The sequence below is a fragment of the Balaenoptera acutorostrata genome, chromosome 10, assembly GCF_949987535.1.
Source record: "Balaenoptera acutorostrata chromosome 10, mBalAcu1.1, whole genome shotgun sequence".
Classification (NCBI taxonomy): domain Eukaryota; kingdom Metazoa; phylum Chordata; class Mammalia; order Artiodactyla; family Balaenopteridae; genus Balaenoptera; species Balaenoptera acutorostrata.
Genome location: NC_080073.1, coordinates 37,838,840 through 37,865,029, shown reverse-complemented (window position 1 = coordinate 37,865,029; position 26,190 = coordinate 37,838,840). Strand labels below are relative to the sequence as shown.

The following is a 26,190-nucleotide window of genomic DNA, read 5'->3' as shown; positions in this document are numbered from 1 at the left end:
GCAATCCTACATGGCCCCCAGGGCTAGTGCTGGCTTACTGGTGGGTGGAGTCAGAGTCCTCAAGACTCTGGGGCTGTTGCCCTCCCACTGGCAGCTGAAGCCAGATCCTGGGGTTAGTGCCGGTCTACTAGCAAGCAGAGCTTGTTCCTGGAGTCTGGCTACAGCCCAGGGATCCCAGAGCTCATTTCAGATTGTTTTGTGGGGACATGTTGGTTCCTGACACAGTTGGGTATGGGTTCTGGGGTGTCCTGAAGGTTGCATTGGCCCGCTAGTGGGCCAGGCCAGGGCCCAGCTGATCCCAGGGTAAGGTCTGCCCTGTATTGAGGGGTCATAGTTTTCTTGCTTCTGGTGTCTGCCCCTTTGTGGATGAGGTTGGTCTAGAGGCTTGGTCTGGCTTCCTGGTGGGAGGGGCTAGTGCCTGTCCACTGGTGGGTACAGCTCCATCTTGGCCCTCTGGTGGGCCGGGTCATGTCTGGGGGCAAGCCCAGAGGTAGCTATGGGCTCTTTAGTCTCTTTTTTGGGTTGCCCACCTTGGGGAAAGATGAGAAGAAAGTTAGGTGAATACCCATGAGAAACACAGAAATCAAGAAGATAAGGAGGTAGTAGGGAAGAGGCAAATGGTAAAGTGTGCTGTAGTACATGAGTGAATAAGAACAGTGTTCTGAACACTCTTTGCTGAGCAGAATCTGCACACCTGCTCTGATGCTTTGGAATGCTTAGTGATCCCATGTAGAAAACCAAAAACCTCTCACCCCTCTGTGTTAACCCCTGAGTAAAATCCCTGGACATGTAGTGGTTGAAGTGCTACTTCGTTGCCTGTGCTGGTTACCTCCTCTGTGGGGAAGGTGTGCCACAGAGGCACACAGACCTGTTTTAGATTACGATCCCTCATGAGTCTTATGATTGAGGACAAACTATCAACATCAGTAATCATGCTCTAAATACTAATTTGATTGGATACAACATAATCATGCTTCATTATAATCATAACTCATTTGGTTAATAAATGCTTACATTTATATTTTTTCCTTACAAAATATCCTAGTGATTGGTTAAAATATGCTGATGACACCACATCCACTTAGTTTCAGATGATTTGAGAAGCTCCCTTGGCATTCTAGAAAGGGAGATAATTGAAAGGCCAGTTAAGAGGTGATTACACTGGTCTGGAAGAGAGGTGGTAATGGCTGAACCAAGGGATGAAGAGGAGAGGTCAGATGTGACAGAGTTTAAGATAACAAAATCTACAGGACGTGATGACAGCTGGAAGAGTTCTGGTTTAGTGAACTAGTGGGTTCTACTCAGAAGGAGTCTCTAGGAGCAGACATGTGGGTAGGAAATGATAAGCTGTCTTGTGGCCATGCAGGTCAGGAACTTAGGGATGAGTCTGGGCTGGAGACACTGCTTTGGGTCTTGTCAGCTTTTGGTGGTGGTTGAAACCATGGGAGCAGGTGAGATTGCCCAGAAAGCTTATATGGTAGGAAGGAAATGGGCTTCAAATGCAGATCTTTGAAGGCCAATGATAGTTAAGGGGTATACAAAGGGAGAGGAGTACAGGGGACAAGCCATCAGGTGTCTGGCATCTGAATTGTATGTGTTGGGTGGAAAAGTACATGTCAGTGAAATAATACACATTGTCACTGTTGATGTGGTTGATAAAGCACCAGCTCACTGGTTCTATACTGCCAAAGAACCAGTGAGTGTTTTATTGGAGAAATACTGAAATTATACCACCCATTGGGGAGAGGAAGTTAATTTTAAAGACTCTTTTTTTTTTCTTTTGGTTTTATTTATTTATTTATTTATTTGGATTCTTTGTGTGTGTATTTTATATATATATATATATACTTGAGATGTATAGCGTGTTACTTTGATATATTTATATATTGTATTATGATTGCCAGTCAAGCAATATTTATCACATTGCATCATTATAGTACAATATTATTGTCTGTATTCATTATACTGTGCATTAGTCAAGACTCTTATTTTGAAGTGGGGGGGAGTACACTATTTATAACAAACTATAGTCAGATTTCCATTAAAGAAAGTAACTACTGATTTTGTAAACCTAGGAAGTGGCAAAAATCTGACAGCAAGACAAGTCTGAGTCCTCACCAGCTGGGCACTTCTCTGATGTATTGACTGATTGGAAGAGTTGAGACAGTGTGCATGTCAGACAGGAAGGGCTAGACGTGCTGCTGCCAGCACCTCTCACTTTTGATTTCCAACTGAGTTGCTAATCACAAGTGATCATTTTAAAGAACACTCTCCCCCTTCCTTTCCTTGGAAGGAATTCTGTGAGCAGAAGTTATTCTTACAGCTCTGGACTTTGAGAACCTTATCTTTGACAATTCTTTGTAACATCTCTGAGTAAGTGAGGTTTATTTCTACTAAGGAGTCTGAAGAGCTACTGATTAAGAAAAATTAGTCTAGTGACCAACCTCCTTTATGTCTGAATGGTCTCTATACAAACTCCTTTATTTAGAAACCTGTTGTGCTTCACTCTGCTGGATGGCGCATGATAAAACTCTTGCTGGAGTTTCCTCTTGCTGTGGCTGGACTACACACTTCTAAGTTACCATGGAAAGATCCTGTGTGGTTTCCTTTGTGCATGGGCTCTGTTTTCTGGGGTCAGTGGGTTCTCCCTATCCAACAGGGGAAGGGAGGGGCCAAGGCTGTGGAGACTCTGGGTGTCACATGGAATTTTCAAGAGATGATTCTAATCTCATTTCAGTTGTTTCATCAAGATGTCTACATTAGGATGAGGAATTCCTTCCTAGTCTCTGTTCCTAAACCATACCAAGTGGTTGTATGACTGCAGCTTTCCTGGAATTTTCCTTTAGAGGGGAAGACTCTAAAAATGTCAGAAATTAATAGAGGTGCAGTGTTGTTCCTCCATTCTCTCTTTTCTCCCAATCCTGAAGTCCCTAGGAAAGAACTTTATTCTTACATATTTAGGCATCCAGCCTTCTCTACTAAGCCCTCCTTCCCCTTGACTACAGAGGATTTCACAGTGAACAAAGCCCACTGCTCTCCCAAACTTTTCTTCTTATCGTGGTCTGGCTGAAATACAGCCACAGGCAAATGTCAACATTGCCCTGAGCTTAGCAGGATTTTTCTCTGGGGCCATTACAGCGACAGTTGAATGACAATGTAGAGCAAGTGTGACATGGAAGTTTCTAAACAGTAGTACTCGTTGAAAGGAACTGTTTTTTCCTCTATCAGGAGCTTTCCTCTAGCGCCTAGTTTTAAGGGTGTATAAGGAACTAAAAAAGAAAAAAACTTGTCATGTGGGAAAGTGTTACTTCAGACAATAGGATATTTTGCCACTCAAAAATATTTGCAGAGGTTCATTTTAGAGTTTCTACTCTTTCCCCAAATATGAATCTTCTGTGTGCCTTACCAGAAAATGAGCCTTGTCTAATTTAGTAAAATATATGTTCATTTCTTTAGGAAAGTGAGTTTGAAGTATCCCTTCAAACTTAGTGTTACACATTGAACATCAGACCAGATGTTTAAAACTGTTGAGAATCATAATGCCTGTCCTTCTGTTGCAGGTGCAACAACGAGAGTGAGTGGTCCCAGATCCACGAGAATATCATCCGCAAGTCCAGTGCCAAGTACTCTGCCCCCAGCGCCAGTCATGGTAACGTGCTTCTCTAACTAGGAGAATTTGTGTTGCATTTGCAGTTGCTGATCATACACACCTTAGTTGATTTGTGCTGATCAGTTGCCAGATGTAAAGTTCAGTCTCCTGCAGACATTTATTCTCCTGTTCAGGCAATTTCTATTTCTTTTTGTGATAATTTGAGACCTTCCCTAATTACTTTTTTAAAAAATTTTTATTGGAATATAGTTGATTTACAATGTGTGTTAGTTTCTGCTGTACAGCAAAGTGAATCAGTTATACCTAGACATATATCCACTCTTTTTTAGATTCTTTTCCCATATAGGTCATTACAGAGTATTGAGTAGAGTTCCCTGTGTTATATAGTAGGTCCTTATTAGTTATCTATTTTATACATAGAAGTGTGTATGCATCAATCCCAATCTCCCAATTTATCCCTCCCCCCCCACCTCCCATAGTAACCATAAGTTTGTTTTCTACATCTGTGACTATTTCTGTTTTGTAAATACGTTCATTTGTACCGTTTTTTTTTTTTAGATTCCACATATAAGTGATATCATATGATATTTTTGTCTTTCTCTGTCTGACTTACTTCACTTAGTAGGATAATCTCTAGGTCCATCCATGTTGCTGCAAAGGGCATTATTTCATTCTTTTTTATGGCTGAGTAATATTCCATTGTATGTATGTACCACATTTTCTTTATCCATTCCTCTGTCGATGGATATTTAGGTTGCTTCCACATCTTGGCTATTGTAAACAGTACTGCAGTGAACATTAGAGTGCACATATCCTTTTGGATTATGGTTTTCTCCAGATATATGCCCAGGAGTGGGATTGCAGGATCATATGGTAGTTCTATTTTCAGTTTTTTAAGGAACCTCCATACTGTTCTCCACAACGGCTGTACCAGTTTACATTCCCACCAACAGTATAGGAGGGCTCCCTTTTCTCCACACTATCTCTAGTATTTATTTGTAGACTTTTTGATGATGGCCATTCTGACCAGTGTGAAGTGATACCTCATTGTAGTTTTGATTTGCATTTCTCTGATAATTAGTGATGTTGAGCATCTTTTCATGTGCTTTTAGGCCATTTCTTCTGACCTAAATACATTTTCTGCTCTTTCCATGGTGGATTCCTTATGCTTTGATAGGTAACTTGAGTTCTAGTTTGAATCCAGAGTGAACAAAAGTGTTGCCTGGTTTGTCACATTGTGAAGTCTGTTTTTTCCTGAACAAAGATTACACACCCAAAAAAGACACACATAAATGTCACTTTTTCTATTCCTGTTCACTGTTAGCATCACCAAGAAGGCCTGACGCTAATGAGAATCAATGATTAGTCTGCCAGTATCAGTCATTCTGGAACTAAAATAGAAGATCTTTATTTCAAAGCAGCTTTCATCTTAGCTCAACTTCTCCTTTTCTTTTTCCCTCATTTTAAAACCCTGTTTAATTTCTATCTAAATCTTGGTACAGTTGTACATATTAACATTAATTCTAAACTGAATATTGCTTGATTAAATTAGAAGCACTATTTAAAAGCCTATAAGATCTGAATAGACGTTTTTCCAAAGAAGACGTACAGATGGCCAGCAGGCACATGAAAAGATGCTCAACATCATTAATGATCAGAGAAATGCAAATTAAAACCACAATGATGTATCACCTCAAACCTGTCAGAATGGCTATCATCAAAAAGGACACAAATAACAAATGTTGGTGAGGCTGTGGAGAAAAGGGAACCCTCACATACTGTTGGTGAGAATGTAAATTGGTGCAGCGACTGTGGAAAACAGTATGGAGGAGTCTCAAAAAACTGAAACTAGAACTACCATGTGACCCAACAATTCCACTCCTGGGTATATATCCGGAAGAAAAAAAAAACGCTAATTCGAAAAGATGTATGCACCCCAGTGTTCATAGAAGCATTATTTACAGTTGCCAAGATATGGAAGCAACCTGTGTCCATCAAAAGATGAACGGATAAAGGAGATGTAGTGTATATATATGTACAATGGAATACTACTCAGCCTTAAAAAAGAACGAAATTTTGCCATTTGCAAAATCATAGATGGAGTTGGAGGGTATTATGCTAAGTGACATAAGTTAGAGAAAGACAAATACTGTATGATATCACTTATATGTGGAATCTAAAACGTAAAACAAACTAGTGAATATAACAAGAAAGAAAGAGACTCGCAGATACAGAGAACAAACTGTTGGTTTCCAGTGAGGGGAGGGACATGGGGAGGGGTAGAGGATTAAGAGGTACAAACTACTATGTATAAAATAAATAAGCTGCAAGGATATAACAACACAGAGAATATAGCCAATATTTTGTAATAACTATAAATGGAACATAACCTTTAAAAGTTGTCAATCACGGTTGTACAGCTGAAACTTATATAATATTGTACATCAACTATACCTCAATGAAATATATATATATAATATAAATAAAAATAAAAGCCTATGAGCTTTTATATGCCCTTGAAGATAGCTATCAAATTTGCGTAGAACTGTGTTTCTCCAGATAGTTTTTATTGAGGTGGCCAAAAAGTTCGTTTGGTTTTCCGTAAGATGGCTCTAGTAGCGCTTAGTTGTCTTCAACTTCATTCGAAACAGTTTTGTTAGATTATATTGTGACAGCTGTCATCAGCGTGCGTTTAAAAAAACTTATCAAAATTGGTGATTTTTGTGTAGCCATTTTAATATCGAAGATGGAAGAAAAAAAGCAACATTTTCAGCATATTATGCTTTATTATTTCTAGAAAGGTAAAAATGTAACTGAAACACAAAACAAGATTTGTGCAGTGTATGGAGAAGGTGCTGTGACTGATCGAACGTGTCAAAGGTGATTTGTGAATTTTCATGCTGGAGATTTCTTGCTGGATGATGCTCCATGGTCAGGTAGACCAGGTGAAGTTGATAGCGATCAAATCAAGACATTAATTGAGAACAGTCAACGTTATACCATGTGGGAGATAGCCGACATGCTCAAAATATCCAAATCAAGCATTGGAAATCATTTGCACCAGCTTGGTTTTGTTAATCTCTTTGATGTTTGGGTTCCACATAAGTTAAGCGAAAAAACCCTTCGTGACCATATTTCCGCATGCAATTCTCTACTTAAACGTAACGAAAACATTCTGTTTTAAAAACAAATTGTGACGGGCGATGAAAAGTGGATACTGTACAATAATGTGGAATGGAAGAGATCGTGGGGCAAGCGAAATGAACCACCACCAACCACACCAAAGGCCGGTCTTCATCCAAAGAAGGTGATGTTGTATACATGGTGGGATTGGAAGGGAGTCCTCTATTATGAGCTGCTTCTGGAAAACCAAACAATTAATTCCAGCAAGTACTGCTCCCAGTTAGACCAACTGAAAGCAGCACTCGATGAAAAGTGTCCAGAATTAGTCAACAGAAAACACATAATCTTCCATCAGGATAACGCAAGACTGCATGTTTCTTTGATGACCAGGCAAAAACTGTTACAGCTTGGCTGGGAGGTTCTGATTTATCCGCCATATTCACCAGACATTGAACCTTCGGATTCCCATTTATTTCAATCTTTACAAAATTCTCTTAATGGAAAAAAATTTCAATTCCCTGGAAGACTGTAAAAGGCACCTGGAACAGTTCTTTGCTCAAAAAGATAAAAAATTTTGGGAAGTTGGAATTATGAAATTGCATGAAAAATGGCAGAAGGTAGTGGAACAAAACGGTGAATATATTGTTCAATAAAGTTCTTGGTGAAAATGAAAAATGCGTGTTTGGGACTTCCCTGATGGTCCAGTGGCTAGGTCTCCGTGCTCTTAATTCGGGTGGGGGGAAGGCGGGTTCGAGCCCTGGTCAGGGAACTGGATCCCGCATGGTGCACCTGGGAGTTCGCATGACGCAACTGAAGATCCCACATGCCAAAATTGGAAGACCCCCCACCCACATGCCGCAACTAAAGATCCACCTGCTGCAACTAAAAGATCCTGCATGTTGCAACTAAAAAATCCCGCATGCTTCAACGAAGATCCCGTGTGCCGCAACTAAGACCGGTACAGCCAAATAAATAAATTTTTTTTTTTAAAGGAAAGAAAAGTGTGTCTTTTATTTTTACTTAAAAACCGAAGGAACTTTTTGGCCAACCCAATACCGCTAAATTGTTTCATAACCTCTTTTATATAGCCTTCTTTGTTTTAACTTCCATAGACCTGTTGTAAATAAAAAGTTGCCCTTAAATGACAGTGTAAAGCCACTGCAGGGCATGGCAGTTCCCAAAGTTGTTGAAAAGAACTTTTTTTTTCTTTTTCAGGGTCAACATATATTGAACTAGGAGGGTCCTCAGAGCAGCTCCAAATCAGAGGCTTCAGAGTTTGAGACTTCTCTAAAACTCTGTAGCATGGGGTTCCTCAGGGCCTTTTCCACTGTTTTTAAGTGCCTATTTCCCCTTATATGTGCCTGGATGCCAAGGAGCTACAAGGGGAAGGGAGTTAATATTCCTCACCTAAAACTAGGCTAAAGCAAGAGACAAATCTTGTTTTTAAAATACGGAGAAGTTACTACAATTTGGAAAACTGTTCACACCAATATTTATAGTGTTCTTTGCTTTATTTCCTTATTTTATTTATAAAGAGCTACCCTTGGCTACAAGTTCTTGGGATATGATGTGATTAAAACATGGAGAGGGGCTTTCCTGGTGCACAGTGGTTAAGAACCCACCTGCCAATGCAGGGGACATGGGTTCGATTCCTGGTCCGGGAAGATCCCACATGCCACAGAGCAACTAAGCCCATGCGCCACAACTACTGATCCTGCGCTCTAGAGCCTGCAAACCACAACTGCTGAGCCCGAGTGCCACGACTACTGAGGCCCACACGCCTAGCGCCCGTGCACCACAATGAAGAGTAGCCCCCGCTCGCCACAACTAGAGGAAGCTCATGCACAGCAACAAAGACCCAACGCAGCCAAAAATAAATAAATAAAATAAATAAATTTTTAAAATAAATTAATTAATTTAAAAAGGTTTTTTTTTTTTTTTAAAAAAGAAACAACTAAAGAGCAGTTTCCACCATCACTTCACCAGGTTAAAATGCTGAATTTTGTCTCACTTCCCAGAGTGAGCAAGAGACCATGCCATCTTCAGTGTCCATGATTTTTGTCCAGAACTCACAGACAGTGGCCACTTAAACAGTGTTAGAAAAGCACCCCATCCTCTGTGCTGCGGGCACCATAGACTTCAGAGAGCCTCAGTTAGGGTGGCCGTAGTGAGAGGAGGTCTTCATGCACTTGTGGGAAATCCAGGAGGAGAAATAGGCTGCTTTTCTTTGAAGTGTGTGTCTGACTGCTTCTTGGCAAGGCTTAACTTGGAAGCTGGTTGAGATCTTGGAAATCACGTGTTTCAACTCCCTCATTAAATAAATGAAGAAACTGAAGCTCAGTGAAATGATTTAGTGGCTTAACCAGGGAGCCCAGGTTTCCATACTGCAGGCCACTGACCTTTCCACTCTATTGTCAAAGCTTCTGAGCATGGGTTTTCCACTGCTGGACTCCAGGGTCTTCGTGTCAGAGAATTTCATAATTGCTCAAAGAATATTTCAGGTCTTTATTAGTCTCCTTAATTAAAGATACTTCTTTATAAAAAGTTAATTTACTTTACTGTAAACTCTCACCCATCTTTGTTAAACATCGCGAACAGTTCATTGCCTTGGCAGTCTGTTTCAGAAGTCATTAGTGCTTTCCCGTCAAGTCAAATCATACAAAAATGCAGAAGGAGTTGCTATATTGGTTTTTTTTTTTAAGATTTTTTTCGATGTGGACCATTTTTAAAGTCTTTATTGAATTTGTTACAATATTGCTTCTGTTTTATGTTTTGGTTTTTTGGCCGTGAGGCATGTGGGATCTTAGCTCCCCAACCAGGGATTGAACCTGCAGCCCCTGCATTGGAAGGTGGAGTCTTAACCACTGGACTGCCAGGGAAGTCCTGCTATATTGGTTTTGAGTGCTGAGAGTAAATGTGTCATCCACCAGTAAATCTCTTAGGTGCAGCTTTAATATATGTGGCTCTTCATTTTTGTTATTGGCCTCTTAGATATGTAGCCACAAACCCAACTTCTAGCAAATAAAACAGTTGATGCCGTGGTTTTCTATGTATTTTATTTATTTATATAAATTTATTTATTTTTGGCTGCGTTGGGTCTTCGTTGCTGCACGCGGGCTTTCTCTAGTTGCAGTGAGCGGGGGCTACTCTTCATTATGGTGCATGGGCTTCTCATTGTGGTGGCTTCTCTTGTTGCAGAACACGGGCTCTAGGCGTGTGGGCTTCAGTAGTTGTGGCACGCGGGCTTCATTAGTCATGGTTCATGGGCTCTAGAGCGCAGGCTCAGTAGTTGTGGCGCACGGGCTTAGTTGCTCCATGGGATGTGGGATCTTACCGGACCAGGAATCGAACCTGTGTCCCCTGCATTGGCAGGCGGATTCTTAACCACTGCGTCACCAGGGAAGCCCTCTATGTATTTTTATTTTATTTTATTTTTTTTAACATCTTTTCTATGTATTTTTAAATGGCTATTAAGTACAGCTTTATTTACAAATCTTGGGCTAAGATTAATTTGCATTATTAATCCTCATCCAGCTCTTCCACGAGGGATGGGGATGGCGAGGGGCCAGGGCCAGATTGCTGGCCCTCCAGTATTCCAAATAGGTGTCAGTTGTGTCCAGTAACTTCTTTATGGGGACAGTGTTTAACTTGAGGTTAAAAAGGCAGTTTTCTTGTGTCAGGCATCAGATTAACAGAGAACTTGTATAGACGTATTTACTTTCAAGTTCTTTGGCTTGAGAGCCAGATGATTGGTAGGTAGAATACCAAGAATTGCTAAAGGACTGGTTGTGTACTGGGTAGGTGAGTGGTCATTTTTCTGAGTTATTCGCGGAGGCTCTTCCGTCCTAAGGACCATGCCTTACCATTATTTGGCATGTGCCTCAATCACTCAGGGTTTCAGAGCCAGAAAAGTGATCCAGAAGTTCTGGGATTCCAGCCCTTACAAAAGCGGATGGAGTTTTCCTCTATTTTCTTATTTCTTACTTGCAGTATTGTTGATTTACAATTTATATTAGTTTCATGTGCACTATGAATCGCTATTTTCATAGCAATTCAGCATTTTTATAGATGATACTCCATTTAAAGTTATTACAAAATAATGGCTGTATTTCCTTGTACTGCACACTATATGCTTATTGCTTATATATTTTATACATAGTAGTTTGTATCTCTTAATCTGAGTGATGGAATTTTTATAGCCTCCATTGGTGGTTTCTTTCATTCTTCATGTGCCTTTTCGCTTGCTCTCTTGCATAAACTGAAGCCCTCTTAATTGTCATGTTTGGAAGAGGAGAGCAGCTACTCAGGATCTTTTTGAGTAGCTTGAAAGCTAGATGTGATTCTCCCAGGACCTTCAGCCTACATCCTCACAGGTTGTACTTTGCATATATAGGCCAATTCGATAGCTCAAAAAATGAGGAGATGAAAGGCAGTCAGTGGGTATTGGAATAAATCCTTGCCAATAGAGAATGGTAAGAGTGCACTCACCAATTTTTTTTTCCTTTGCCCTCCATCCACTATCTCAAATTCTGGAAACTGTTTCATTCTTAGCTATCTGCTCCAGGCTAGGCCATCTCCTAAGTCAGTGGATTTTTGGTCACCCAGAGGATGAGATGTAATGATAGCTGTGTAAAGATACTGTAGATAAATGAGCTGAGGTTGTGGGGGAGGGTGAGTACCTCCCCAACTGCTGTCTTCTATAGAAATCAAAGGCCTTCAGCCTTTCAGGGTCATAAACTAATTGTAACTGAGTCCATCAAGTGATTAGGCTATAAAAAATTACTTTAGGGTGGCTGAATCTCAAACACTGATTATCTAACCAGAACGCCAACTGGAATATCATATGTCTGCTTTTCAGGGCACTGTGATCCTGGTGTTCATGACACCTGCGACTTCGTATGTGTAATCCCAGGGTTTCTTGAGGGAGATGCGCTTAGCTGAAGCAATGAGATCATCTTGAGGTTCTGTCTGGGCAGCAGTAGAACTGTATTTCCTCCACTGACCCAGCAGTGAGAGTACATATTCCTAGTTCCTAGAATACTTTGACCTGCTAGATACAGTATCTGTGACTCTCCTATCTGACTTCTCTTTCTCCACTTCTCCATCTCCTCTCCCTTCTCCATTCCCAGACTGTTCTTATTCTGCATCTCCACTTGTTACTGTTACTGTCTCCATTCTAACCACCACTCTTTTGATTGTCCTGATTATCATAACATCTTCCCTCATTTCTAGATATTCATCTTCTGCTCAACTCCCAAGTTTCCATATTGACGAGGGTGCTTCCTGCTGACCCATAGATCAGCACCTAAACTCATCCTCCTACCAGCTAATCTCATTCACAGAGTCTCAGAGGCACTTCAAACTCCACCTAGGCTTGACTTCACAGACTTCTAGCCATTGGCTGCAGTGAGGATCCTTGAGGGCAGGAGAGGAGAGTGATTTCCAGGAGACTGTTTCTTTGTGCAAAACTCCTAAGGTACAAGTAATGAGCAAAAGCCAGATCACTTTAGGGGACATTGCACATTCTCCCACGTTCTGAATAAAGCCCCTGGGATCATCTGGAGGATCTGAAACTCTTACAGTCTGAAGCAAGGCTCAGTTAGCCCCACAAAATATCCCTTCTTTTCCTTGCAGTGCATTGGTTCCCTGAAGGGAGAATGTGATGTCTGCTCTGCTGCCCTCTGTACAAGCCATTGCAAGGTTGAACCAGAAAATTGCATCCCGCACTTTGGCATAAAACACAGCATCTCTTAACTTAGTCGTTTCCAACTGGTGGGACACCCTCACACAAGGTCTTCTTCGGCTACACTTGTTTCTAGTCTGCCATTGTTTCTATAGAGTTCTCTGGGTTCCTAAACGTACAGTTTATGTGAATCAACCCTCTCATTCAATATTCACTAAGACCCAGTCAGGCCCTGGGCTGGATGCTGGGGAACAAAGAGGAAGGCAACTTAATCTCCCAGACCTCAGTTTGTGTTTAATAGAATAGTTCTCTGGATTTTTGAGATTATCTTGACTTAGATTCTTTTAGCTTTCTAGCATGTTTCTTCAGAATAATGTATACTTTCTGCATCAAAACTTTTCTCAAGAAAAATGCTGAATTTTGCACATTTTTGCCTGAAAAAATGTGACTCTGTGTTTTCTAGGGTAGAAGTGTGATACTGAGTTTAAAAAATGCTTTTGTTTTTGCAGGTCTTATCATTTCTCTGCAGCTTCTTCGTGGAGACATGGAACAGATTAGGAGAGAAAATCCTATGATATTTAATAGGGGATTGGCAATTACAAGAAAATTGGGATTTCCTGATGTCATCATGCCAGGTAGGCAGAACTTCTTGGGGCTGGGGTGGGAGAAGGGTTAGGAGGGTTGAGTCCAGTGCTCCCCTTGTGAGCAGGTGGTGAACTATGCTGTGGAGGAGCCCTGCAGCCATTAAAAGCCTCTACAGCCAAAGTCAGGTTGCTGACTGCAGTCTGCAGCCAGTGGCTCCTTTGACTCTTGTTGGCATTTGTTCTTTTCCAGAAGACCCCGCATATGTTCACCAGTGCAGCACAGCAATCCAGCAGATGAGCTTTTTTGTCTCCTATGGAGACCAGATGGTAGGAATCAATACAGAACTTCTCATGGGGATGCCTTTTTATACTCTTCTCTTCAATTACATTTCCTAGAAGAGAATCCCCTCATAGGAACATCCTCTTTAAGGAAAATAGTGCCTGTAGTGTCAATGAATCCCAGTTCATGTAGGAATAGCAGATATATTTGTATCAGAAACATGAATCATAATGAAAATACCATAATGTATAAGAAAAATGGGTCAGGCGAATGGTATAAGTTAGGCACTGTGAATAGTACTATCTGGCCAGTTTCTCAGAAATTGTCTAACTCCTTTCATCTAATTCCTGATGGAGAGCCAGGGCAGAAAGTGGGAATGCATTGACTCTCAAGTGTGGTTCCAGCAGGTCAATCTCAAGTTCATGCTTCCTGGTCAGGGGGATGCAGGCCAAGCTAGAGAAGTGGATCCAAACAGGCCATCAGAACCAAGGGGGCTGTAGGGAGTGAGGGAAGGGTAGAGGCATGGCTCCGATGGATGGCAGGTGGTCTGATAACCAGAGAAGATGGGAACAAAGAGAGGGAAAGCAGAACAAGCAAATTGCTGTTTGTCTGGATGAATTATGGGAGGAGTAGCCCTACCTTTTCCAATGAGGTTTTTTTTTTTTTTAGTGATGTGATTTTATTTTATTTTATTTTTTTAACATCTTTATTGGAGTAGAATTGCTTTATAATGGTGTGTTAGTTTCTGCTTTATAACAAAGTGAATCAGCTATACATATACATATATCCCCATATCTCCTCCCTCTTGCGTCTCCCTCCCACCCTCCCTGAGTTTTAATGTTCTGCTGAAAGTTTATTTGCCTTTGTTTAAAAGAGCCAAGCCAGGCTAGACTAAACTGATTGTGACCACTCTAAACATCACCTATTTGGAGTTCCTCCTGGTGCTGTAAAATCCTCTTGGTGGAAATATTTGCCAGCACATACCCAGAGGAGAGTATGGCCTGAGTATAGAGAAGGCCTGTGTGATGGATTCCAGCTGCCCTCCAACTTCCCACATTATGCCCAGACTTGTTTTCTGTTGCCTTCGTTCTCTCTCCATAGACACTGTGAATGCAGAGCAAGCTGCTGTGACAGCCTTCGTCTCCTGCTCATGCACACAGGAGGGTCTTTTGTATGGGAGTCCTAGGCCATTTAATCAATTCCTAATCAATTCTGTGTTTATCTTTAAATACTTAGGAGACTTCATGCTTATGAAAGGCCCCCATCTGACTATTGTAGAGGTGATGTCCTCCACAGGATGTTTCTCCCATCCTTTCCCGACACGTTCCTCAGCTCTCTATGGCCCTGGTAATCAGGAAAAGAAGAGCCCAGGCATAGTCCCTGACTTCTTGGCAACATGTCACTGAAGAAATAGTTAGTGGTTACCAAAATTGTTCTGGTGATCTTATTTTAATTAGGTATCTGGGCTCATGATGTAGAGTCATATATTCTAAAAGATGTACTTAAAGTTCTTTCTCTCTTTTAAGAACTTGTTTGTCCTAGATTTGGACATTTCCTTCCTCTTAGCCTTCACACAGTCACAGAATCAAAACAAAGTGAGCAGAGACTAGAAAGGAGCAAGCTTCAGTCAAAAATTTTTAAGCAAACTTTAATTTCTGGAGTTGCAGTATCCAAACCTCATCTATGGAAAGAGATTTTTCTGTGGAGCACTCTGCATCTCTTTGTATCATTGGCACACAGGTTTATAAAGGATTTCTGAGAATGTTAGACATGACCATGGAAATAAGCAGTATCAGTATCATTGGCAAGGCAAGCTGAGTTTAAGGGGACTTTCCCTCCTTTGGGCAGCTAAGAGATCATCATATGATTTGCCCTATAAGGCAGAGACACCGGCAATCCTGGGATGTCCAAACTGGGGCTGCGAGTGTGCTCTTCGCTGGGTTGTCTGCCCTTGAAGTACTGAGTGCTGGAGCTGAAAGTAAGGATTGATTCACAGGCAGGAAGCAGTCCTTTATGCATCTATCCTCTCCTTTACCTTTCTTCCCCCTGAGGAAAGAATTTTTGCATAGATAGCCACTCTCAGGACTGTGCACTAACAACTGACAGCCCTCTTAATGCACCCCAAGATATCATCAGAGTAGGTTTGCCATCCTTGGGCAAGGGGATAGGGCAAGCCCTGAAGGTCCTGCTGGAGCAGCAGGAAAAGTGTGCAGCAGTGTCTTAAATTGTGGTCAACCTGTCTTGGGAAACCATGTCTGTGGCAAGAAGTCCCTAAGTGAGGTCACCCCTCCACTTGCAGCTGGTCCACTCATCACCTGTGGAAATATTGTACCTGGGCTGCAGCAATCCCTCAGCCCTCATGGTCCTGGTGTGACCGAGTTAAAAGAGGTTGTGACTTCTTGATGCATGGTCATATGGGAAATGAACAAGGAAATAAATTATGTTAGTAACTGTGAGCATTTCAACACTTAAGTCTGAGAAATTAGAGTAAATGGGAAAATTAGAATTATTCATATACTGTGATTCTTATTTTGAAACTACCAGCATTTGGCAGAAACCACCAGATACTCATTTGGAGAGGTCCTTTTTGTCAGATGGCCCAGATAGGTCCTTGTCAAAGCATATTGAGAGAGCTTTCAGCTCTGAGTTTCAGCATTTAGACAAGTTCTAACCACACCAGTATCTAACATACCATTTCGAAAAAGGTCTTTCTGATGGTCTCCTATTGCTTTCCATGAGTGTGTACACATACACCATGTGACTGGTGTGAACAGGAGATGTTCACACTGGGGTGAACAATACTGGGGTGGGGTGTCATTTACATTATTAATCCTACTCTTTGCCACAGCTGAGGCCCTGACTACACAGCCATCCAGCTGTGCTCATGACCCACGGTGCTGAGCAGGAGGCAAGACTGCCATTGCTGGTGTTCTGGGAGGTCACAGAGAAGGCACATCAACCCAGGAAACGTCATCCAAGATTATAGAAGAATAAACATATACGGGAATTTAAACCTTACTTTGAAACTGAGCACTTAACAGACTTTTGTTGGTTTATCACCATATTTCTATGGGTATTTCCTCCTTCCCTCCAAACTCATTTTAGTTGCGTACGAAAGCTAATAACTCTATAGCACACTTTTACTCCTTTCTTAGATTTTTTTCAAGAAACTGGAGAGGAAATATTGGGGCAGAGCAGGTGTTTCAGGTGAATGAGGTGAATGTTGAAGTTAACATTGTTTTCTGTGACTCACTTGTCAGCATTAGCCAAAATAAAACTTTAAAGAAAACTGTCTGCCAAAAGACTGTAAACTGAAAGGAATGATTTAAAACCACTTGCTCAAGAATGGTCTGTACCCTTCTCCAGGCCACATCTAAGCCAGCAGAGAGGTGCCACCAGCTTCTGTGCAGTTCTCTAACTGTTAGCTTTCCTGGAGGGTCTGTTCCCTGGAGTCAGTAGGAATACAGAGCTCTGTCATGCCTCTGTGGGAAATAAATATTTTAACTTGTTTTCTAAACCTTGAATTTTTAAGGTTATCATTTACTGTGGGCGTTGTGGGCCAAGTTTCATGTTAGTTAAATGAGCTTCTCTCTTGTCAGAAGAAATCTGCCCTTTGATTTAGTATGTTCTAGCTGATGGCCAAGTTTTTCCTAAAGCAGTAGTTCTCTAACTTTAGTATGTATCAGAATCACCTGCAGTGCTTGGAAAAACAGATTGCTAAGCCTAACCCAAGAGTTTCTGAGACGGTAGGATTGGGGTGGGACCTGAGAATTTGTATCCCTCACAGGCTCTCAAGTGACGGTGATGCTGCTGGTTTCGGACCCCCTTTGAGAACTATGCCCTAGAGAGTACTCTGCTTTAGGGATGCTTTGCCCTTCCCTGAGTCAGACCTGGCACAAGCTCCTCTCTGGGTTGCCCTGACCTTGCCCTAATTTAGAAGGCAGCTGTGCTGGCATGGCAGCCCTCTAGGGGGCCCCCTGACTCTTGCCCTTGTGCTCAAAAATACACTCTGTCCTTTGCTTTGACCCCTGATAAAAAGTGCATGCTTCATCACCAACCTGCAAGTGATGTTTTTTTTTCTCTTTTCCTGTTTGTCTTAATTGTTCTTGTTTCTCTCTGTGCTGTCCCCTCATTCTTGCCCCTTTCTTTCTGGTGCAGAGGTGAAGATAGTTGGGTGTAAGTTCCTGCTTTTGTGTGTCCTGTCTGCTTTTGCCTGCTTTGTTTCCATCTTCATTTGTTTCATGGGAATGTTATGTTGCAATACTGGGGTGGGTTGTCATTTACATTATTAATCCTTCATCAGCCTCACCTTTTGGGATAACTGACAAGACATTAGAGAAGCTACCAGCCCAGCCTAGAAACTGTGTATTACTTACGGTGTTCATTAAGATCAGAGAAAACTAAGGACATGTTGGAATGTTTAGAAAACCTTAAAAAGCCCTAGGTGAATAGATACAGGAAAGGATTTTTATGAGACGGATCAGCTACTCCCATTGAAAAGAAAATGAGTAGCGCTTATCCCAAGCTACAAAGAATCAGAAAGGCAGAAAGCTGCTCTTTTCAGCTCTGCTGGACACATCTCATGACTCTTGAAAGAGACGCGACTTTTGAAAGAAAAGCTCTTCTCAGCAGAGTGATGAAAGTATTTACCACAAGTAGATTCATAGGACTGTGGTCAGTCTGAGTGTCAAATGAAGCTTTGGCAGTATCTCTAAGGGAGGGTTTAGGAATAATCACATCTGGTCCCACAACAGGTTAGAAGATCATCACATCCCTGATCCAAGAAAGGAATAATTGTACACAGTGATGTCACACTATGCCCATTCCTGTCATCCTGTTAGAGCAGAGAACATCACTGACTTTGTAGCAAAAGAAACCAGAAGTGTTGACACTGAAGACATGGTTAGAAAAATAAGGAACCTGTCTTTCCTGGATACTAAAGAAATCCTACCGAGAGTCTTTTTTTAGTCTCTTCCTCAGAATAAGAATTACTACAACATAAAGCATTGGTCATGTGGTCTGAAAGTGTCCATATTAAATGGTAGTTAACATCTCCACATCTCCATGAATGCTGTCAGGAGACTCCTATTCTGCCAAGAGACAGAATTGGCACCATCCCAAGCAGGCTGCTGTGTCTGCTGGGAGAAAGTTAGTTCTAGTTTTACATGGTCTTAAGGGAAAGAAAGCACTATCCACAGAAGCTCTTCCTAATCCTATCTAGAATTAGACAAGGTCTAAATAATGTAGTATTTAATACTGTTATCCTTGAACCTAGAGCCTCCACACACATGGTGTGAGTAATTTATACAGAAGGAACATGAATATAATAAAGAATCCAAGCAAGTCTTAGTGCCCAGGGACTTCCCTGGTGGCACAGTGGTTTAGAATCCGCCTGCCAGTGCAGGGGACACGGGTTCGAGCCCTGGTCCGGGAAGATCCCACATGCCACGGAGCAGCTGAGCCCGTGCTCCACAGCTACTGAGCCTGCACTCTAGAGCCTGCGAACCACAACTACTGAAGCCCGCGAGCTGCAACTACTGAAGCCCGTGCTCCAAAACAAGAGAAGCCACCGCAATGAGAAGCCTGCACACCACAACGAAGAGTAGTCCCCACTCACCACAATTAGAGAAAGCCCACGCGCAGCAATGAAGACCCAACGCAGCCATATTTATTTATTTATTTATTTATTTATTTATTTAATAAAAGACTTAGTGCCCAAACCTGTGTAGGCTGTCCTGGACCATTTCTCCTGGCATAGAATTCTACACAAGCTGGAACTATGTGGCCCCAAAACTTCAAGTAAGGCTGGAGTGTCTGGCAAGAGATTATCTTGCTAACAGATGCTCTGGTGCCTGAGCTGGACCTTGAAGATTCTGAAACCTCTATGGAGACTGCTTTCAGAAGAGACCTGCAAACACGTTTTGAGCTGTTTCTCCAAAGTCATGCTAGGATTCAGGTCTTTGGATGATGAGACCTGGCCACTGAAGCATGCACTTTTCTCTCTGCTGGATGCAGCTCTGTCACAGTGCTCCCCAGCCCTCTGAGATTACTGGTGGCTGAAAAGCACTGTTTCCTTCTAAGACCTATCACTCTCTAAGGACCCCAGAATGTTTCACGCCAATCCCTGACGTAATAAGGTGGCCTCAAGTTCATTACCTTGCTCCTTCCCAGCAGCTGTTTATTGTAGACTTCTAGGAATCTGGATTTTTGATGTGTAGTTGCAGCGTAGTGATGCTGCTCTTGACACTCGAACACTCCAATTCAGGTATCAGCAAACTATAGCCCACAGGCCAAATCCAGCAGCCTGTTTTTGTACTACCTACCAGCTAAGAATGGTTTTTTACATTTTGAAAGGGTTATGAAAACAAAGAACATGTGACAGAGACCTATGTGACCTACAAAGCCTAAGATACTTACTATCTGACCTCTTAGAGAAAAAGTTTGCCAACCTCTGCCTACTCTTAAGTCCCTAGTTCTCTGACATGCAGCTATACCAACAGCTGTCACTGGCTGCTGTGTGAAACTGTGAAAGGGACAAAGATTATTTATTCTGAAGCCCTCTTACAAGAACAACCTCATTCATTCATCTTCCCATTCAAGAAACTCTGTTGCATGTCAACTGAGCACTAAGCATTCAGAGATGTAAGGCATTGCTGATGCTGTTAGAGGCTCTGCCAACCTTAGGAAGCAGAGGACACCTAACAAATGGAGTCAGGGCTGCCCTCAACAATACGCACTCCCAGTCCCTGTGGAAAAGCCTCCCCCTTCCATACCCGTCCCAGCATTCCTCCATGCTGCCTAACAGGTGCCCAGTCCCCCACCCTCAGCCAGACTTCACTAGTATCTTCCCAGCAGACCCCCACTTTATAGTCCCCTGATGTTAAACCCTGGAGAGCATCAGAATTACCTGATGATTTTTTTTAAAATACAAGTACACAAGCCCACCCAAGACCCACTAGAATCTCAAAGGGTGAATATTAGAAATCTAATTTTAACAAGCTCCCTACGTGATTCAAACACAGTCAGCCAGGCAGTGGTCTTCAGACTAACCACAGAAACCACTGTTCAGGACTTCTCTTTCCCATTCTTATGATAAGGTGCCTGTCCTCATCCCTCTCTTGGTAATATTTCTTGGCCATTGGTGCTAAAGTTTACATGAGCCTCCTGGAGACAGTACCTTAACCCAGAGGCATGATTCCACTTGTAGGCTTTGCGAACATGTAACATACAATAAGGATAAGGATAGCTGAAGAGCAGGGACCCTGGGAAGCTCTGTGTAAGGTAGGCCTGGGTCATTACATTCTGGAGCTTTTCACATTTGTTTCTTCTAGTTCCTTGAGAATTAGTGGAGAGCTCAATTTAAATGATCCTCCAGAGAGCTTTTGACAAGAAGGCCCCAGCACCATTAACTATTAAAAAGTGCTGCTTTCAAAACTGAGGCCATAATTTGCAAAATCGCAACCCGTAAGGCAGCCTGATACCTATTCTGACTGAGAACAACGTTGGTCTAGGCAGGTCTGTTCTCTAAATAAAGAGCAAAGATCTGATGAAATCTAGCTGCTTCAGTGTGTAACCCAGAAGGTACAGTTGCTTGTATTTATAAATTTTCTCAGCTAAACGATCACCAAAGCATTCTGTTTGAATAGAAAATTTTAAAAGAGTGAAAACTGTAGGAATATCTAGCTCAGTCCTTCCATTTGAAATTGGCATTTTGGTTTAAAATACCCTGGAGGAGCTTCCCAGAAGCTATGAGCTCACTCTATAAAACCAAAACAGACCAAATTCTGTCATTATCAATCTCCAAGACAATACCCAATTTAGTATTAGTATTTTATATCATATATTGCTAGGAAAAGTTTGAAATGTGCCATTTAAGGACATACTTATTATAATATGGTTAACTTTTGTATAGAGCCACAGAAATTTATATGTTTGTACAAGCCAGACTACTATTCCTGGTAGCCAACATCTGCTTTTAAAAGTCACGTGAATTATCTTGAGAATAACTGCCAGAGAGTGCTGATTTATACCACGGTAATTTTAAACAAAGCACCTATTCTTTAGATATTAAAAGTCTCTAGACTATTCACTTTATGCCAAATTGTCCTAGAAATGGAATAATTACTTAAATTTCATAGAAAAGCTAATGTGTAACTAAAAGGCTTTTATCAGGAGAAAGCTCTGAGATGTCTGTTCCAGTTGTTAAAAATTTAAGGTGTAACCAACTCTGATTTATCCCATTATAATGGCAATAACCCATAGTAAAGTTCCCAGTTAATTTTGAATTTTACTTTCAGGGCTGATTTTATTCAGCCTCTGTCCTGACGGTAGCAAACTGATGGATTTGAGTTTTCCTTCTCCTTCTGCTAGTCTTCCCCACCCTACCTAGACACCTGAGTGCTATTTTAATGACTTGCTAGGAGGGCCCAAGCAGGGATGTCCAAAAGAGGAAGATTAAAGTGTCAAACTCATCAGAATTCAAAGTAGAGGTTCTGCTCAACCCAGGAGGAAAGTCTATATGGACTGCAAGGATGGACACCCTGAAGTCTGTCCCACCTACCCAGCAGTTGCATTTGTGTGTGATTTTCAAGAACACATTTTCCTGTTCCCTTCATGGTAGCCTCAGGGCTATTTGTTTGGGGAAATAGCTTTCACGCATTAGAGAAAGTTCTCTGCGCTGTCAGAGAATAATTGTTTCTCAGGGACTGCTCTTCCCCACTTGGGTCAAAGTGCTTTGAGAGTATTATGTGACCAAATAACCATGATTGCACTCCTATGGTAGGAAGGCGACCTGAAGAATAGAAGGTCTGGTCATGAAGACCCCCAAAGCCCAAGATAGATGCCAGTCCTGGTCTATCACTGTTTCACGTGTAAGAGACACTCGGACACTTCCACAGTTAGAGAGGTGGGCAGTGCAGAAAAGGAGCCGTCAGTCATCGTGTATCTGACCAAACCAGAAAGCTGAGTTGCTAACCAAAAACAAAGACTTATGTCATTGTGATTCCAAGTAATGAACAGATTTAGTTGTGCCAGTTTTTCTAAAAACTGAAGGAGAAAAAATTTCTGGCTTCTGAATTGGCTTGCTTTGCAAGTTAATTAATTGTTCCATTAACTTTTAGTTGATTTCTTCAGGCTGCTAACACATCTTCACTTTGGCCTTACCTGGTTTCCTTTGTCATTTTCTTCCTTTGAAGATTTTTTTTCCCACAGCCTTTACTATTTTTTTTGAAAGTCAAAAGCCCTTCTTTAGTTTGTGTTGAGTAAAATTCGTCATTTTATGGGTTTAGAAGCTTAGAGCAGCCTAAATAAGCTCCTTTTATGCATGAACAGACAATTCCATCCCCCCTAAAAAAAGGCATTTGAGACTTAGGTCATTTCAGACTTGCAGTTTGAGCTACTGCTGCCCAGTCTCAAGCAGCAGGTATGGGCTGCATGGGCTAGAGTCAGAGCACGCAGAAGCAACAAGAGCACAACAGACTGTCGCCCCAGTCCTTTGGCACCTGTGCTTTTGGAGAGTCATCTGCTCCCAGAGCACTTGCTACAAAAAGAAGAAAAACTGACAGTCCAGTGACCTCTGCCTGACACTCCAGCAGGGAATGGGATTTGGAGGTAAGCCTCCAGAAGGAAGAAGTAGTTTATCCTCTAGTCAGACTCAGAAGGATTGAGGGTTGCAAAAAGAAAACCAAGAAAAAAAAAGAGAAACGACTTTTTTTTTTTGTTTTTTGTTTTTTTTTTGAGGGAAAGGAGAAGGAATTAGTAGTTACGACATAGACATGATTAAAATAAGTGTTATTCTTGTTGATTCTAAAATCTTTCCTCTCTGGGGGGCTTAGATTACAGCTATTCTCCTGGAGGGGAGAGAGACTGAGCAGACACCTGCAGTCTGCCTTTTCCCACCCTAGACAAGCTGTGGTGAACACCTTTAAGATTCAGACTTAGAGAGCACATGACTAACCAACCTGAGTACTGCTGCACTGATATTGGTAGAATGTCCATTGTTATTTAACCAAGCTTGGAATGCCCTGAGCACCCACCTGAACCCTGGAGGATCCAGATGCTAGCCTTGTCCTCCATGCGCATGGGGCAGAGTGGCTTCTGCGGTCATGAAGACATGATATTTCTTTCCCCACAGGTGATATCCGCAATGACCTGTACCTAACCCTGGAGAAGGGGGACTTCGAGAGAGGGGGAAAGAGTGTACAGAAGAATATTGAAGTGACCATGTATGTGCTTTACGCAGATGGAGAAATCTTGAAGGTAAAGTTTGCCAGTCAGTTTGGAACGGAGGCTAATCCTGTAATAATTTTAGTGCTTCTGTGGACTTTGTCCAGAGACCCATCCTCTTCAGGAAGAGCTGAACTCAAATCACCCCATATGCATTCTTCTCCACCTTAGCCTTTCTTCAAGGAAACTCTGCAGTTTGCTCTGATAATGACTTGCAGTGTCATACAGCCTTTTTAGAAATTCTTCCTAGTGTCTGACCTGAATCCTTTCTGTTCTAATTTAGACCTATTCCCTCTAGTTCTGTCCTACATGTTACTTTTTCAGCCACCTGTCTAGCATCGAGCTGCCTAGTTTTGGTAACTGTTATTAGGTCCCACGCTTTTTGTTCCTTGAGCTAATACAGAAAGTTATATTTTCCCTTTAGTAAAGAGTGGAACTTAGGTACCCACTTGCTGTTACCAAGTTATGTGGCAAGGAACAGCAGACTCAGGCCCTAAAAGATGATTTCCAGCCAGTGCAGTACAAGGATCCTCTGTCACTCTTCATTAAAAGAGAAGACCTGGAGTGCTGTTTTTCTACTGTCATTATGTCAGTTTTTCCCTCAGTCTAGTCCCTGGCAAATAAAAAGGCATTATTTGCATGTCACTTGGTAGAAGGCAAATCACTCTTTTACAGACCTTGCTTCTGTGTGTTGACAACAGCCTTATGAGGTAGGCAGACCAGGAGTGATCGTCCATATTTTACAGAAGGAAAAAGGTAAAGTTAGTCAGAATCATCTCCCAAACCTAGAAAGAAATGGAGGGTAATGTTGAAATGGTGGTAGAAACAATGATTTGTGTGTCATTTTGAAAACCCACCTCAAGGACTAAGGCATGTTCATTGTTTGTATGAATAATGCTAAGGTCAGCAGAGCTGTCAGCTGTTCACACCACCCTGTGTGGACAAGGAGCTGCTCCTGATTGTACTGTCCGCAGCTTCCTGGGGGGCCTGGGACTGGATTTTCACAGCAACATTTGGGAACTGGGGTCAAGTTAAATCTGGTCTACCTTGTTTATATCCAAGGACAGTCAGCCATGGGCAACCTAAAATGCCAGTGCAACATTAGGCCAAAGATTAGAAAACAAGCTCCACTTTATTATTATTTAATTAATTTTTTAAATTTAATTTTATTATTATTTAATTATTCTTCTGATCTGGAAAGTGCCATATAGGGTTGACTTCTCCTATGAATTCGTTGTTTCCTTTCTTAATGAGGATGAAGAGCCTACCTTAGTGATTCAGGTGCACCACTCAGCTTCCCTCAAGTTTTTTAAGCAATGTGTGTGGTTACCTCTGCCCCAAGGAAAACAAGGAGCATTGTGACTGCTCATTCCTTATACCATCTAGACAGTTGTTTCCAAAAGTACTGAATTTAAGTCATCTTATAGATTTGGCCTGATAGGAAAATGAGACCTGCATAAAGGAGAAAATGAAATGTCCTAGTGACACGGAAATCCAAGGGATCCCTCCAGGAAGATGGCACCTTACTTTGCTTCTCTCTTCCAGGATTGCATCAGCTTGGGTTCAGGAGAGCCGAATAGGAGTTCCTACCACTCCTTCGTCCTCTACCACAGTAATAGTCCTCGCTGGGGAGAAATTATCAAATTGCCCATCCCCATTGACCGGTTCCGGGGCTCCCACCTGCGCTTCGAGTTCAGACACTGTTCCAGTGAGTGAGACTTCTCTCCACATTCCTTTGAAGATATGAATATAACTCTTTCCTCTCTGGAACAGAAATAAGAGAGTTCTTACTATTGGGGGAAGAAAATGAGGAGTTGTGTACTCAGAGATGGGATATCATCAGAGGCTGTCCTTTGGACAGTGATTCAGAAACATGGGATCTGGTGTTGGCCTGTTGTAGTGTCAGACCTGGATGCTGGATAATTGCCAGTGTCATTCCTCTTTGGGGGTTTCCTTTGTATGTATTAAACTCCTTCTTAAAGAGCCCCTGGTTTATCAAGACTAGCAATTTAGTTTCTATTTGAGTCTAGGTTGCCTATGTACCTTGGGATATGAATGGAAACTCAGTCTAGTACATTTCTCATCATTCTTGCCAGTCAGGTTGCTACCTAATTAATGAACAAAGTAAGGGACAAAGAAGTAAAGAGCATCGGTGATAAGCCAAAAGGGAATTGCTGTTAAAAAGCAAAGTGTGAGGCAAAACAACTAATGCTTGGCTCTGATTGCAGCAAAGGACAAAGGGGAAAAGAAACTCTTTGGCTTTGCATTCTCACCCCTGATGCGGGACGACGGCACCACCCTCTCAGATGATATCCACGAGCTCTATGTGTACAAGGTACAGAGCCTGGCTGTCTCTCACCCTGCTGAGACCACTCTCACACATGGTTCTCAGTTAGGTGGTTTTCACTGAGCGGGCCAGAGGATCCAGGGTAATGCGCTGGTTGAGACAGCAGGACAGCTGTGGGCAGTCTTTTGTCTTCTAAATGAGGTGAGCTTCCTCCCATAAGTAATGCCAGCAGGGCCTTTGTTTTCCACCTCCCACTCCACTAGTCATGGAAATCTATTACCAACCCCTCTGTGCTTTTATGGCCTTGGCTTGTTCATTCGGAGACCTGCTATTTGAGATTGGGGTTCTGTCAGCTGTCACAGCATAGCTGGCACTCAAGTTTGCCTGCATACCAGGTAG

At 42.0% G+C, this 26,190-nt stretch overlaps 1 protein-coding gene across 5 annotated transcripts in view; it reads left to right on the top strand.

The window, feature by feature from the left end:
- DOCK3 (dedicator of cytokinesis 3) overlaps positions 1–26,190 on the top strand; it is a 403,408-nt gene that overhangs the window by 295,187 nt on the left and 82,031 nt on the right. For all 5 annotated transcript variants that reach the window (XM_057555412.1, XM_057555413.1, XM_057555411.1 and 2 more), the window contains exons 13-17: positions 3,561–3,649; positions 12,926–13,051; positions 23,413–23,537; positions 25,050–25,212; positions 25,733–25,839. In XM_057555412.1, the coding sequence (XP_057411395.1) occupies positions 3,561–3,649; positions 12,926–13,051; positions 23,413–23,537; positions 25,050–25,212; positions 25,733–25,839 (610 nt within the window). The remainder of the gene's footprint in view (positions 1–3,560; positions 3,650–12,925; positions 13,052–23,412; positions 23,538–25,049; positions 25,213–25,732; positions 25,840–26,190) is intronic.